The 14,785-nt window shown below is 46.7% G+C and overlaps 1 protein-coding gene across 2 annotated transcripts; it reads left to right on the forward strand.

Annotated features, from left to right (window-relative positions):
- The first annotated feature begins 109 nt into the window (after nucleotides 1-109).
- On the forward strand, nucleotides 110-5,676 carry TPGS1 (tubulin polyglutamylase complex subunit 1). 2 transcript variants are annotated; one of them, XM_048498345.1, is made up of 2 exons: nucleotides 110-476; nucleotides 3,111-5,676. In XM_048498345.1, exons 1-2 carry the CDS (start codon nucleotides 151-153, stop codon nucleotides 3,643-3,645), a joined length of 861 nt encoding a protein of 286 aa, XP_048354302.1. In that variant the 5' UTR covers nucleotides 110-150; the 3' UTR covers nucleotides 3,646-5,676. The 2 variants fall into 2 exon arrangements, with proteins under 2 accessions (XP_048354302.1, XP_048354303.1); XM_048498346.1 differs by having other exon boundaries at nucleotides 115-476; nucleotides 3,114-5,676.
- Nucleotides 5,677-14,785: the final 9,109 nt, after the last annotated feature.

Raw genomic sequence — 14,785 nt, forward strand, 5'->3', positions numbered from 1 at the left:
GATGGCTTCCGCCCTGGACCGGAAACCCTTTTCTTTCTTGACGCTTTACTTCTCCCCGCCTCTGGTTGGCACCAAGAGCCACTGGACGCCGTGATTGGCTGTGAGGAAGAAAGATGGCGGCGCAAAAGGACGGGCGTGCCCTAATCCAAGATGGTGGCTTCAGCTTCGCCCTCAGCCAAGATGGCGGACGGCGAGAAGCGGCGCCCATCGCCGGCGAACGCCTCAACCAACGGCGCCCAGGAGTCGGAGGCCGCCTTCCTGCTGCAGTCCGGCGTGAGCGAGATGGTCCGGGGAGCCTTGCTGAGACTCCTGGAGGCGCGGCCGGAGGAGCCCGTCGCTTTCCTGGCCGCCTACTTCGAGAGGCTGACGCAGAGCGGGGCTGAAGCCAGGGCGGATGGCGGAGACCCGCAGCGGCAGCTCCAGTGGCGACTCGAGCGGGCCGTCTGGCTCCTGCGCCTGGCTCCCCTCTCCCACAGGTGCGGGGCTGTAGGCAGAGGACAAGGGTAGCCCCAGTGGAAGGCCTGGACTACAAACCCCATGATGCACCGGGAGCGGCGCGGCCTTCTGGGAAACGTAGTCCTTGCTGTCACGCTCCAGTGGGGCTGGGTAGCATACGAAGAAAACCCTTCACCAGACCTAGAAACCTCTTTTCCTATTTATTTATTTGGAGTATATCTCACCCTGTTAATTTTTTTATTTGGATTTATACCTTATCCTATTTATTTATATTTATATCTCACCCTTAAAGACAGGCTCAGGGTGACTTATACTTCCTTCACAAAACCAATTTAAAGCCCATCATTTAAATGCAGTAGAAGAAGAAGAGTTTGGATTTATATCCCCCCTTTCCTCCTGCAGGAGACTCAAAGGGGCTGACAATCTCCTTGCCCTTCCCCCCTCACAACAAACACCCTGTGAGGTGGGTGGGGCTGAGAGAGCTCCAGAAAGCTGTGACTAGCCCAAGGTCACCCAGCTGGCATGTGTGGGAGTGTACAGACTAATCTGAATTCCCCAGATAAGCCTCCACAGCTCAGGCGGCAGAGCGGAGAATCAAACCCGGTTCCTCCAGATTAGATACACGAGCTCTTAACCTCCTACGCCACTGCTGCGTAGAATAGTTGTTCAGGTGTTTGTGAACGTAGGCGTGTCACCCAAAATGTTGTGGCATGTCACTTTTGACACACTTGACATAGGTGTGCCATCATGGGACTAGTCTGATACTAGTCTGCCACTTAACCACTACACCACACTAGATCTCTCTGAATGTGTGCTCTGAAACAACCACAAAGTTTTGCCCATCGTTACCACGTTTGTATCATTCTTTTCCTGTAAGAAGCTCCAACTGCTTCCCATAGTTCTTGTCTCCCCACAACAAACCTGTAAGGTGGGTTAGGCTGAAAGAGAATTATTTCCCCAGGAAGCACCATGGCTGAGATCTCTAGATCTCAACTCATCTTCCTCACTGAGCAAGCGAACAACCTGTGCACTCTGTGCTAAGATGCTGAGTTTATTTTATTTTATGGGGTTTAATCTGTTTAAAATGTTTCTGGTTTTAAATTTGTTTGTTTTGTTAGATTTCGAGGATGCCCTTCTGATGGGCTCGGAGTAGCTTATGCATATATCAAATGTATATTGGATTTCTTGTTGTTCACTCCAAACCTTAGAATAATAACTAAATATAAATAAATAAGGAAGGAGCAGTAGTGGCGTAGTGGTTAAGAGCAGGAGTGCTCTAATCTGGAGGAACCACGTTTGATTCCCCGCTCTGCCTCCTGTGGAGGCTTATCTGGGGACTTCAGATTAGATTGTGCACTCCAGCACATGGCAGCTGGGTGACCTTGGGCTAGTCACAGTTCTTCGGAGCTCTCTCAGCCCCCCCTACCTCCCAGGGTGTTTGTTGTGAGGGGTGGAAGGGCAAGGAGATTGTCAGCCCCTTTGAGTCTCCTTGCAGGAGAGAAAGGGGCGATATAAATTCAACGCTTCTTTCTTTCAAGCAAGTGAGCATCGGTTTCGTAGCATAACTTGGTGTGCCTTTGTTGCAAATCCTGCTAATCCCAATGTTGTTTACTCTCAAGCAAAGGCATGTAGTATTGTAATTTTTGATGCTGATCAACTTGTGCTGGAAACTGGACTCCTCCCATTCTCTTTTTTCAAGCCCCCGGGGGAGGGGGGCTGTGGCTCTGAGAGAGTAGAAGAAGAAGAGTTTGGATTTATATCCCCCCTTTCTCTCCTGCAGGAGACTCAAAGGGGCTGACAATCTCCTTGCCCTTCCCCCCCTCACAACAAACACCCTGTGAGGTAGGTGGGGCTGAGAGAGCTCCGAGAAGCTGTGACTAGCCCAAGGTCACCCAGCTGGCGTGTGTGGGAATGCCCAGGCTAATCTGAATTCCCCAGATAAGCCTCCACAGCTCAGGCGGCAGAGCTGGGAATCAAACCCGGTTCCTCCAGATTAGATACATGAGCTCTTAACCTCCTACGCCACTGCTGCTCCGAGTACCTCAGTTTGTTGTACAGAAGGTCCCAGATTCCATCCCTGACCTCTCCAGTTGAAAAGGATCAGGTAGAAGGGGATGTGAAAGATCTCTGCCAGAGATCCTGGGCAGCCTCTGTCCAGGGGCATATGACCTATGCGGACATGGGGTAACCCATGTCCCTGGGCGCACATAGACCTGGCCGCCGGCACCAGCTCTGGGCAGTAGACCTGGGCACCGCTGGCAGCTCCAAGCAGTAGACCTGGACGCCAGCTCACATTCCAGGCAGTAGACCTGGACACCAGACCTGGGCTCCAGGCGGTAGACCTGGACTCTGGGTGGTAGACGTGGGCACCTGTTGGGGGGGGGGGGGGCAGAAAATTTAGATTTTTGTCTCTGGGCTCCATTTTTCCTAGATATGCCTCTGCCAGTACATACAGGGGTGGCCGTCCTATGGTGCTCCAGATGTTCATGCTGGCAGGGGCTAATCGGCATTGTAGTCCATGAACATCTGGAGCCCCATAGGTTACCCACCCCTAAATATAGTATTGACTTCGGATCAAGCGTCCGAAGGCATTTTTCACAAACGCATGCACGTGGTTGTTTCACATGTGTCACTTTTCCTCCTCTCTGTTCCAGCAGAACCGCCTTCAACAATAACGTCAGCATGGCCTTCGATTTCTTGAGTGCCGGCGGGAGGCGGAAGAAGCCCGGGGTCAACGGGAAACTGTACAGCGAGCTGCTGACGATGTTCTTCCGAGACCGGGGAGCCAGCGAGGACATCGTCGTGCCGTTGCTTCAGAAGATAACATGCCGAGACCACGAGATGGTGCCGTTCGACATCTTCCGCTATGGGGTGCTCTCTTCTCTGGTTCTCCTGGAGTTTTTGGCCAAGGCCATCACTCTGTACGAGGCCCTGGACGGCGGCTCCGGTGTGGCTGACCAACGGATCTGTCTGGCTGTTCTCAGCACTCTGGAGGAAGCTCTGCACCCCAGCGATGTCTCCAGCCCTGTCCGTTACTTGGAGGCCGGGTCCAAGCTTGGGCCAGACTGCTTAGCTTTGGCCATGGACAAAGCATTGGCCGAGCGGAAGGCCAGCCTGACCATGAAGAAAGAGGAGTTTCTCAAGAAAGCGTCAGCCATTTTTGTTGCCAAAGTAAAACCTGTTGGCTGAAATGTCAGCTGGGACAAAATGCTAGCTTGACCAAGAACTGCTTTTATCTGGGACGGAGATAGAGGAGTTCTTCCTCTCCTGTTTTCTGGAGTGGGACAGGTTGGATATAAAAGGGAAGGAGAGATGGACATTTCCCGTGGGCTTAAGCAGTAGAGCGACTTTGTAAACAGTGGGGTGCTGTGTGGTTTCCAGGCTGTATGGCCGTGTCCTAGCAGCATTCTCTCCTGACGTTTCAGATCCTCTGAAGATGCCAGCCGCAGATTCAAACGAAACGTCAGGAGAGAATGCTGCTAGAACACGGCCAGGCAGCCCGGAAACCGCACAGCACCCCAGTGATTCCGGCCGTGAAAGCCTTCGACAATACTTTGTAAACAGTGTCAAACCACTGAAGTTCTCTTTTTTTAAAATAGAATATAGAATTTTTGAAAAAATCAATCTGCCACCAATTACCATTTCAAAGGCTGCAGCTGTTGAGGTTCTGTTACATATGTTACATACAACTGTTACATGTGATCACATTTTACAAGACAACTGTTATTATTTTTTGAGGGCCTCACTCCACTTTTCTGTCTCAGGCACGTGGTGAAAAGCTTCATTAATTTGTTTTTATACAAAACGCCTCGTTTTTCTTCTTGCCGTGCTGGATATGTTTGATGTAGAAATCGTTATTTCACTTTTTCTTTTTCAGTCTTTGTCCCTTTGCCTTTTCAGGAAGCAATTTGGAATTAACATCCTTGCGTGCTTTGCTTTTTCCTGCGGCAGAAGTTACATTGCTGGCTAACAGTGGTGGCAGGACCACCTCGGCATCCGCTTTTTGAGCGAGCACCATTTTATCCAACCACCGTCTTGTTTCCTCTACTTCCCTTTCAACTTTTGTTATTTGAAATTGGGTGCTCCCTAATTGATGTTTCTTTTGTTGTTGCTCCATTTCCAATCATTCTTCTTCTATCTGTTCTTTCTCTTTATAGAGATTCATTTTTCTTTTCTCCAGCTGAGCCCTCAAATTTAATAGATCCTCCCTTGTTTGCATTGTCTTCTCCATCGGCTCCTCTGGCCCAGCCTGCGTCGACCGTCGCCTCAGGCTGAGGAGAGGCAGCGAATCTGTCCCAGAGCCTCCCCTCAACTGCCAGCCGTTTCTCCCGCCGTGGGACCCGGGAGACCCCCCAGCTGCGCTGCGACCCTCTCCTCTTCCGCCCAAACCACCGAAGTCCTCTTGACTGTTTCTTATTGAGTAGATTTTATAGTGAAATGTTGAGCTGGCTGAAGGATATTGTGGTTGATTTGACTACTTCTCCTGGGAATGTAGTGTTGCATTTCAAAACACATAAATGGTATATTTGCCCTGTCACTGGGGGAAAAAATGCTCTTGATGGTTAAAAGTCATTCTTCTGTGGCGCAACCCATTTTCAGATGCATGTTCCTAGTTTAGGATTGCCAGCACTGCCTTGGCAAACGCTGGGAGGTTCTGATGTCAGTGCCTGGGGTCAGTAAACTTTGAGAGGATGCAACATCACTTTTGGTTGACTGGCTAGGCATTATTCTTAAATCTTTATGGTATGGACCATAGAGAAATGGAGAAATTCCTAGAGCATCACTATGGAGAGTGTTTCTTCTCTCCTGCTCTTCAGTTTTCTAAAGGTTGAGCCATTGGGGTCAAAGGTCGAATTTTACTGGCCATGAGCAGGGAAATGGTAAGACTGTTCTAGCTACTATGCAATTCTCTATTTTCCTTGCAGTCTGAGATGAAACTGAAAACTCAAATCAGTGCCATGCTTTGGAGTCCTCTAATTCATGTTTTTTTCTTCAGATTTCTCAGGAGTCCTGGGGACTTTCCTCAGTGATGTTAATGTACCGTCACCATTTCAGAGTTTGTGCTGGCCCTCACATTTTCAGAGAGGCAGACATAAGAGAGGTTTTTCTATTTTTGTTTTGTAATTTTTTTAATTGTATCATTTGAATATTCCATTTTAGATTAATACTCTTCTTCATTCATTTTCAAACAATACATTTTCCCCTTTTTCCCCTCCCCCCTGTATTTTCTTCATGATTTTATCAAACAGCAGTAAGTTCATTCTTTGTAATCTCTTCTCCCATATTTCCTCATTGACTCCAGCTTCTTTCATCCAGTCCACATATATTGTCCATATCTTCAAAATTTCGCTCTGTTTACCTTGCCACAATTTATTTTTTTTGTTATTATATCGAAAATGTCCAGTGTCACTTGTTCCCAAATATATTCCAACCATTTCTGGATTGTCCATTTTTTCTTTTCTTTCCAGCCTAAACCTATTGTTGCATGTGCTGCTTTAATCATTATTTTATACATCTAGCGATATTTTTATCTACCCTTCTATCCTCCATTACACCCACGAACATTAAATCATTATTTATCCCAATATTAATCTTCACCACCATTCCTTTTTGCATTACATCTAGATTCACCAATAATTTTCCACCCTGGCACTTTTATTAAATCTTTCACACCTGTCTTCTTTTTGTGGGTCTCCTGAAGGCATAGAAAATCCAAACATGTTTGTTTAATAAATCTGGCAAGTTTATATCTCTTGGAGTCTGAGTTGAAACCATTTATATTAATTGAAGCTATTTTTACCTTTCTGCAAGCCCTTAGATTGCTGTACTTTTATTTTCTCACAAACACAAACAAGGAACCTTTATTGGCATAACAACATACACAGATCCACTTAACCAAGTAGAGGGAAGCTAAAATAAATGTACAGGTAGGGAAGGCTGATGTTCAGGATTTGCTCCTAAAGCGCTGTTTTATGTACAAATCCAAAAATTTGGTGACTGCATCGTTTGCATCACTACTGGAGCTGTCCAACAGAAAGGTAATCTTTTGCAAGTCAGATGCATACTCTTTTTTGAGTAGCAGAGGTGACAGGTATTTGACTCTGGGTCCTGTGTAAAGTGGACAATAAAGTAAGATATGATCTATAGAGTCTACACAGTTCCCGTTGCATATGCATAGCCTTTGGTGGTAAGGGGTTTTAGTGAATCTCCCTGTTGATACGGCTGATGGAAGGGCATTGCAACGGGCCAACATCATTGCTCTACGGAGCCTGGGCACGGTTATCTGGTGCAGGTATTGAGCCCCCTTGTTACCAGTGTAGGTGATACCTAGAGCTAAAGGAGAGCAAGTCCTGGCAGCCTTTTCGTATTTTCTCAGAACCCTGCTGTTTGTATGTTTTTAAATTCTTCCCCCCAATTTCCCCCTTTCCCCCCCCCCCCTTCTTCCAACTGTTCTTATGGAGGTACACTTCCCCCACCATGATGGAGTTTTATTGTGGGCTTCTGCACACCCCGATCTCCCTCGGCATTTTAATACACCTTTCTCCAGTTGTATAATTACCTAATACAGGTCCAATCTATCTTTTATTTTTCCTCTGTTCTAGTTATTTATCTACAGTCCATGTTGTTATTCATTATTTAGTTTTCTGGGCTTCCGGCCGATACTTTTGTTTAGTCTGAACCGGAACAGATGTTATTTTGCCTTTTAATTTGTTAATAAACTTTACAAACTATGTTAGTTTATTAGTCTTTATTAAAAATACAGTAAAAAGATATTAGTAATAGAGTGAAAAAGTTATGACAGGCATAGACCAGCTTTTATACTAATGAAGAAGTCTTTACACTCTGGATCTAGATTCTTCTGCCTTCTTTCCATCCTTATGTTACAGCTCCAACTGCCATGACGATGCAATTTTTTGGGGATCACTTTAATCAGATGCTGATTTCCTTTCTTTTGTAGAAATGTTTTCACCAGATCAGGCATTTGGGCAATTAATTTCATTGTTGTTTCTTCCGATTGCGTTGATTCCTTCTTCTCCCCTTTATATTTGTATTTTCTTCTGACCAACCTTTCTGTCAGCTTGGGTTTTGTTTGGGAGATTTCGAAGGGAACCCAGCTTTTTTTTCTCTACCATATCTGTAGCTTTTCCAGGGGTCTGTGCAAATTTATTCTCTAAGGCTCATTCCGCACATGCAGAATAATGCACTTTCAAACTGCTTTCAGTGCTCTTTGAAGCTGTGCGGAATGGCAAAATCCACTTGCAAACAGTTGTGAAAGTGGTTTGAAAACGCATTATTTTGCATGTGCGGAAGGGGCCCATCTTTTCCAAAACTTCCCAGACCCCTTTCAAGCTCTCCATGATTACTTTTTCAAAAGCTGTAAATGCCTGCTTCGATTGCATTAAGGAAACAGCCCATTGTTGCTTTGTAAGTAGCAACCCTTTCTGCGTCATAATCTTCCAGCTTGTTTATATAGTTTTTAATGAGTTATACTTCACTCACCGACTCCACTAAGACTTTGCATCGCTGCCCGGAGTTTTTTTTTAATTAGATTGTAGAAGTTTTTCTTTGATCCATCTATATTTTCGTTCTTTTGCTGGTGTTTTCTTTTTCTTTTGCCGGAGGTATCTCGACTTGCGACTAGCCGGTGTCGCACATGCGCAGGAAGCCTACGAGAGGTTTTTCTAGAACTCCAGAGTGCCACAGATTCTTTCTTCACCTCTTTAGATTGTGTGAATCACTGTTCATTTTAATACTTCAGTGAGTGCCAGATTCATGTGCGTGTCCTTGAAGAGGAGTTTGACGAGAGGCACAGCCAGCAGCTTGACTACATGGGGGAGAGAGCAGAGGGCACAGTGCAACCAAAAGACAGGGCAAGGGGGAGAGAAAAGGGGGACAGCTAGGTTTGAGCGCCCCCCCCCCCCCCCAATAATTCACTCAGAGTGGCAGAATGTCAGCACAGGGAAGTCAGGCATGCAAACTAAGCACAGACTGTCCAGAACTCAAGAATAGCCTTGCATCTTGTTACCGACCATGGATATGATTAGCCTCTTCAATCGCATTACAATAGGGAAACGACATTTATCCTGGTCTTGCAGACCATGCCCTCTAGATATCCTGTATTTATGCTTTGAGGGAGTATTAATGATCCTGGTCTTGGTGACCATGGATATATTGGAAGCCCTCTCAATGCGCACAAGCACAGGGAAGCGATTTATCCGCAGTGCCGGTGATCATGCCTCTATAGATATCTGAAGCATGCTTTGAGGGTATGCATTATCCTGAACGTGAACCAAGCAGCCAGTCACCTGCTGCAAGAATGCTGGCAAGCATGGCTTTCTCGGGACAGTCCTCACCGGCTGACTGCTGCCCAGCTTTCTTCATCACAAGGCCTCTGTACCACCTCGGGGATGCTCCCTTTGCATGGGGCTTGGCTTTGTGCACCCAGCAGTGGCGTAGCACCCAGGGGGAAGGGTGGGTGTCTTGCCCTGGGCGCGCGGCATGGTGGGGGCATTCTGGGGGCGTGGCAGGGGCACGGCACACAAGTCCCCCGGGCGCAGTTCCCCCTTGCTCGTTCCCTGAGACCCAGCACAACTTGCAACTAACTATGTCCCGCATCAGAAAAGAGACACACCCCTGACCTGGCAGCAACTGTGATATGCAGTGGGGTGGGAGAAACCACAATGAAAAGTTGCTGTTTCTTTTGAAACCTGGATGTATCCGCCTTTAATTTCTCAGTGGGGATTCGCCCCTTATCTCCCATTTCCTTGGACCAAGGGGGAGTTTTTCACAGGCTCTGATTCCATAACAATGCTCTCTCTTGCTCTTCCTGGTCTGTTGCAAATTGTTTTGGGAAAGGTGGGAGGGGGGAATGCCAATGAGAAAGTGTTCTCCTGGAGGCGATCTCGGGCATCTTGGATTGGGTGATTTCCAACCTATACTCAGGGAGGCAGGACTAAATGATGTCACTTCCTGTAGAGGCTGGAATCCATCTTAGATCCCCAGTATTACTTCCTGCCTAGCAGGGAGCGCAGTGCTTGTGAGAGGGCTCCAAGCTACTTGTATACAGGAGCCAGAGTTCCCAGCTCTGACTACTCGTTCCTGGGTCCTGACACGGTTCAATAAAAGCTCTTGATACCTTCATGAGTCTCAATCATTGACTGGTGTAACAGACCCTTACACACACCCAGTGGGGATGTGTAGACAAATGGCCAGTGGAAGCCAATCGGTGGGAAGCATAGCCAGAACAGCTACTCGTGCAGTGAGACAACAGGCTGCCTCTACAGCCGGCAAGGACTTTTTGAATGAAATCCTGCCAAAAATGTAATTCCTGACTATTCTAGCCCTTTAACTGAAAAAAAAAATATTGTAAGGAAACAAAGTTAATTTTATTACCCACCATTGTTTCACTTCACAGTTTTTTTCCTTGAAGTCAGAGTGCTAAACTTTGGGATGTCTGACAGGTACCTGGGTGCTTGACACTTTTCGTTAACAGTAATTAGCATCCCATTAAATTTTATTCAAATTTTGAGTTAAAACAGGTTTAAAGTGGTATTTTAAGGTTTTGCTATACTTGCCCGGCCTTGCCTTTATGCCTGTTAATTTTGCCTGAAAGTGAGGAAGACGACATGCACCTTCGCACAATAGTAGGGGAAACCCTAAAACAGTGTTTCCCAACCTTTTCGAGGTCAGGGTACCCTTGACCTCACTCTTCGTATCTCACGGTACCCCTGCCGCCACCCTCCACCTTCCCCTCCCATTGCCCCTGCTTGCCACACCCCCCACCTTCCCCTCCCAGGGTGAAGGGAAGCACTGGTGGTGGTGGTGGCTGCTGAGCTTGTGGCAGGCCCTGCCCCATGGGCCAGCTCCGTGTCCTTGCTGGCACCGGTGGGAGACACCACAAAAACGAGGGGGGTGGGGCGGTAGTGTTGCCGCGTTACCCCTGGGACATGCTCACGGCACCCCAGGGTACCACGGAACCCTGGTTGAGAATGGCTGCCCTAAAACATCACTACACAGAGGCTACATATATGTATATATGCTGAAACATGTTGCTTATATCATGCCATAGAAGTGCAACCCTCCTGGAAGTCTCCAGCATTTATAGCGACCCTAAGGAGGCATGTCAAAGAAATCCAGTGGCATCTTGGAAGACTCACATTTATTTCACTATGTGCTTTGCGGTTAATCTATATGGGGCTGCTTTTTATTTATTTACTTTTATTTATTATTTAGATTTTTATACCGCCCTATCCCTGGGCGGTATACAACAAAACTAATACAAATCAAGTTCAGGAGCAAAGTATACAATTAAAACAACAGCAACCCACAGAGGCTCCATTGTTAAAATAAACTGGATTTCATTAAAAACAGCGGTAATACCATAGTAGAAGGCGCCCGGTAAAACAGCAGTGGCGTAGTGGCTAAGAGCAGGTGCATTCTGATCTGGAGGAACCGGGTTTGATTCCCCGCTCTGCTGCCTGAGCTGTGGAGGCTTATCTGGGGAATTCAGATTAGCCTGTGCACTCCCACGCACACCAGCTGGGTGACCTTGGGCTAGTCACAGTTCTTCTGAGCTCTCTCAGCCCCACCTACCTCACAGGGTGTTTGTTGTGAGGGGGGAAGGGCAAGGAGATTGTAAGCCCCTTTGAGTCTCCTACAGGAGAGAAAAGAGGGATATAAATCCAAACTCTTCTTCTTCTTCTTAAAACCCGCCCCTAGGGAGCGGCCGGACTCCTCCATAGGAGGGTAATCTAGGTGTAACCGAGCAGGGGTGCCTTTTGGGCTCAGCATGTCAAAAATTTGACAAATGCCTAACTTGACTCTACTGATATGTCTCTCTCTCTCACCCACACACACCACTCAATTAAAGAGAAACAATTCTTTACATAGGGGTGTTGTGTGGTTTCTGGGCTGTATGGCTGTGTTCTAGTAGCATTTTCTCCTGACATTTCGCCTGCGTCTGTGGCTGGCATCTTCAGAGGATCCTCTGAAAATGCCAGCCACAGATGCAGGTGAAACACAAGGAGAAAGTGCTACTAAAACACAGCCATACAGCCCGGAAACCACACAACCCCCCAGTGATCCTGGCCGTGAAAGCCTTCGACAATTCTTTACATACACATTTATTTTTTATAAAACACAGTCCAATCATGTGTGGTGCTAGGTATTATATAAACAAACATCAAACAATTACAAAAATGACTCAAACTCAGACAGGGAGAATAGTTGCTGTTGGGCATGTCGCCCCAAACATCATGATCTGTCATGTTTGACATGCATGTCATAAATGTGTCACCACTGCAATAGACTGTTGTTTCAACTAGCTACACTGAAACCACTTTTAATACACACAGTCTCACTTCTCTGAGCAAGAATGTTGACTCTGTAAGTCCATTTCTGTATAACAATCTAACTGATGCTCTTAAGATACCTATGCTTTTGAACAACATGGATCCCACAGTGTGTGAGAATGTAGCAAAATTTCTGCTAACAATAATAGACGTAAGTCTAGATGAATACCAACCAATGTCTATGTATTATGACCACATATAGCCAGCAGTAATTTTGCTAGCTTCTGTCAGTATCCGATGACGTTTAAGTGAGTTAACTTAGCTGAAGGAATGTCCTATAGTTACAGAAGGACCATGTATATATTTTAGTATTTAGTATTTTAGTACCAGTGTCTATAATTGTGAGCAATAATGGGCAAATTTTGTATGCTGATTTTGTATGTTTATTTTATGCCAATAAAGGCTTGTGACTGACTGACTCTGTAAGTCACTTATAGATAAAACGAAGTTAAGTGAGGCGTATCATCACATCCTCCAAACAGAGGCGTTCCTCCCATTGGGCAAAGTGGGCAGTTGCCCTGGGCGCCGCCTGGTGGGGGGTGCAAAAACTGCAGGTTCGTCTGTGGGATTTTTGGCCTGCAGATGGCGCAGTTTTTAGGCTAGCAGCACCAAAACTTCAGGGATTTTTCGGGAGACTATCCAGATGATATCACCCAGGTTTGGTGAGGTTTGGTTCAGGGAGTCCAAAGTTATGGACTCCCAAAGGGAGTGCCTCATCCCCCATTGTTTCCAATGGGAGCTAATAGAAGATGGGGGCTACACCTTTGAGGGTCGATAACTTTGGACCCCCTGAACCAAACTTCACCAAACCTGGGTGGTATCATGAGTAGGGTCTCATGAAGATACTTGGAAATTTTGGTGCTGCTATCTTAATAATTTCACCCCTGACAGCAGGCATCCCCTGACAGCAGGCATTTCCCCAGATTTTCCTTTTAAATCCACCCCCTTTCTGCCAGTGCTTGTTTTCTTTATTTCTTTTATTTTCTCAATGCCTAATAAAGGTTATTATTACTATTTTGAAAGCATTTTGGAAATGCTTTCAAAAATATTTCTGCTGTGTTCAGATTTGTGAGTTGGGGCATGTTCTATAATGTGATGGTGACTTTGAAATGACCTGGTGGTAAAAATTTTTTGTTTGGTCACGGTGGGGGAGGGTGGCTGCCCATGGGGGGGGCCATCAAACTCAGGTTTTGCCCAGGGCTCCAGTTTGCCTAGGTACGCCACTGCCTCCAAATCAGTCCCTGGATGAGGTGGGGTGGTAACTCCAGGTAAACAAGCCTTCAATAGGACTGAAATCTCCAAGTGAAAAAGTCCCCTTGAGGCACAAACCACCCGGTTCTTTTCCGCAATGGTGTGTGTTGATAAATTCTACATCAAAGTGAGCCTTAATGTCTGAGACTCTGCACAAAGTTTGTTTCAAAGTCAATGTTAGCCAAACCAGCGCTCCAGACTTAAGCTTGTCTCAATCTTTTTCTTCCAAGGGCTTGTGAAATTTGTTTCTGTAGGACCATGGTGGATCGCTCTTGCTGGGGAAGAAGGAGACTTTGGATTTATACCCTACCTTTCTCTCCTGTAAGGAGATTCAGAGGGACTTACAGATTCCTTTTCCCTTCCTCTCCTCTCAAGAGACACCTGCCCCTTCTGCACACGCAAAATAATGCATTTTCAAACCACTTTCACAACTCTTTGCAAGTGGATTTGCTATTCCGCACAGCTTCAAAGCGCACTGAAGGCAGTTTGAAAGTGCATTATTCTGCATGTGCGGAATGAGCCCTTGTGAGGCAGGTGGGGGTGAGAGAGGTCTGAGAAAACAGTGATTGGCCCAAAGTCACTATCAGGCTTCATGTGGAAGAGTGGGGAAACAAATCCCATTCCCCAGATGACAGCCCACCACTCCTGTGGAAGAGTGGGGAATCAAGCCCTGTTCTCCAGATTAGTCTGCCACTCTTAACCACTGCACCGTACCAATATGTGTCTGACTATGCTTGGCACCCCCTTTCCACTATATAACAAACTCCAGGAGAACATGATCACTCCCACCTAAGGATCGTTCCACTTCCACCCCATTAACTAGGTCATCATTGTTGGCTAGGAGCAGATCTAAAAATAATTAATCCCCTTCTTGCCTTTCCCACCTCCCAGACCATGAAACTGTCTGCGAGGCAAGTGAGAAATTTGTTGGACTTTATAATCAGGGCATAGTTTGACTCCCAACAACTATCAGGATAATTGAAATCTCCCACTGCTGCTACTTCTCTTCTTTGGGAATGTTTGGCTTGAAAAGTCACCCAGCAAATATGTGGAAGTGTGGAAACAAACCCAGTTTAGCAGATGATGATGATAATAATAATGATAATAATAAGAGTTGGATTTATATCCCCCCTTTCTCTCCTGTAAGGAGACTCAAAGGGACTAACAAACACCTTTCCCTTCCCCCCTCACAACAAACACCCTGTGAGGTAGGTGGGGCTGAGAGAGCTCCGAAGGACTGTGACTAGCCCAAGGTCACCCAGCTAGCGTGTGTTGAATTCCCCAGATAAGCCTGCACAGCTCAAGCGGCAGAGCGGGGAATCAAACCCGGTTCCTCCACATTAGAGTACACTTGCTCTTAACTACTACGCCACTGCTGCTCTCCACCGCTCAAGTGAAGGAGTGGGAAATCGAACTCGGTTCTCCAGATCATGGAGCCCACCTGCTCTTAACCACTACACTACGCTGGTTCTCAAGGGAGGGGGTATGAGGAGTGGAGGGACCGCACTGGGGGTCTACTGCTCTGTTGCCCACCCCACAAAGCTGCCATTTCCTCCAGGGGAGCTGATCTTGATCATCTGGAGACCAGCTGCTATTCCGGAAGATATCCAGGTCGCGCCTGGAGGTTGGCAGCCCTGTGCCACTCAGTCGTATTGAAGATACATTTCGGTGGACTAACAGCATGAAAAGACCTGTGGCTCTCCAGATGTTCATGGACTACAATTCCC

This window comes from Sphaerodactylus townsendi, linkage group LG05 (genome assembly GCF_021028975.2).
Source record: "Sphaerodactylus townsendi isolate TG3544 linkage group LG05, MPM_Stown_v2.3, whole genome shotgun sequence".
Classification (NCBI taxonomy): Eukaryota; Metazoa; Chordata; class Lepidosauria; order Squamata; family Sphaerodactylidae; genus Sphaerodactylus; species Sphaerodactylus townsendi.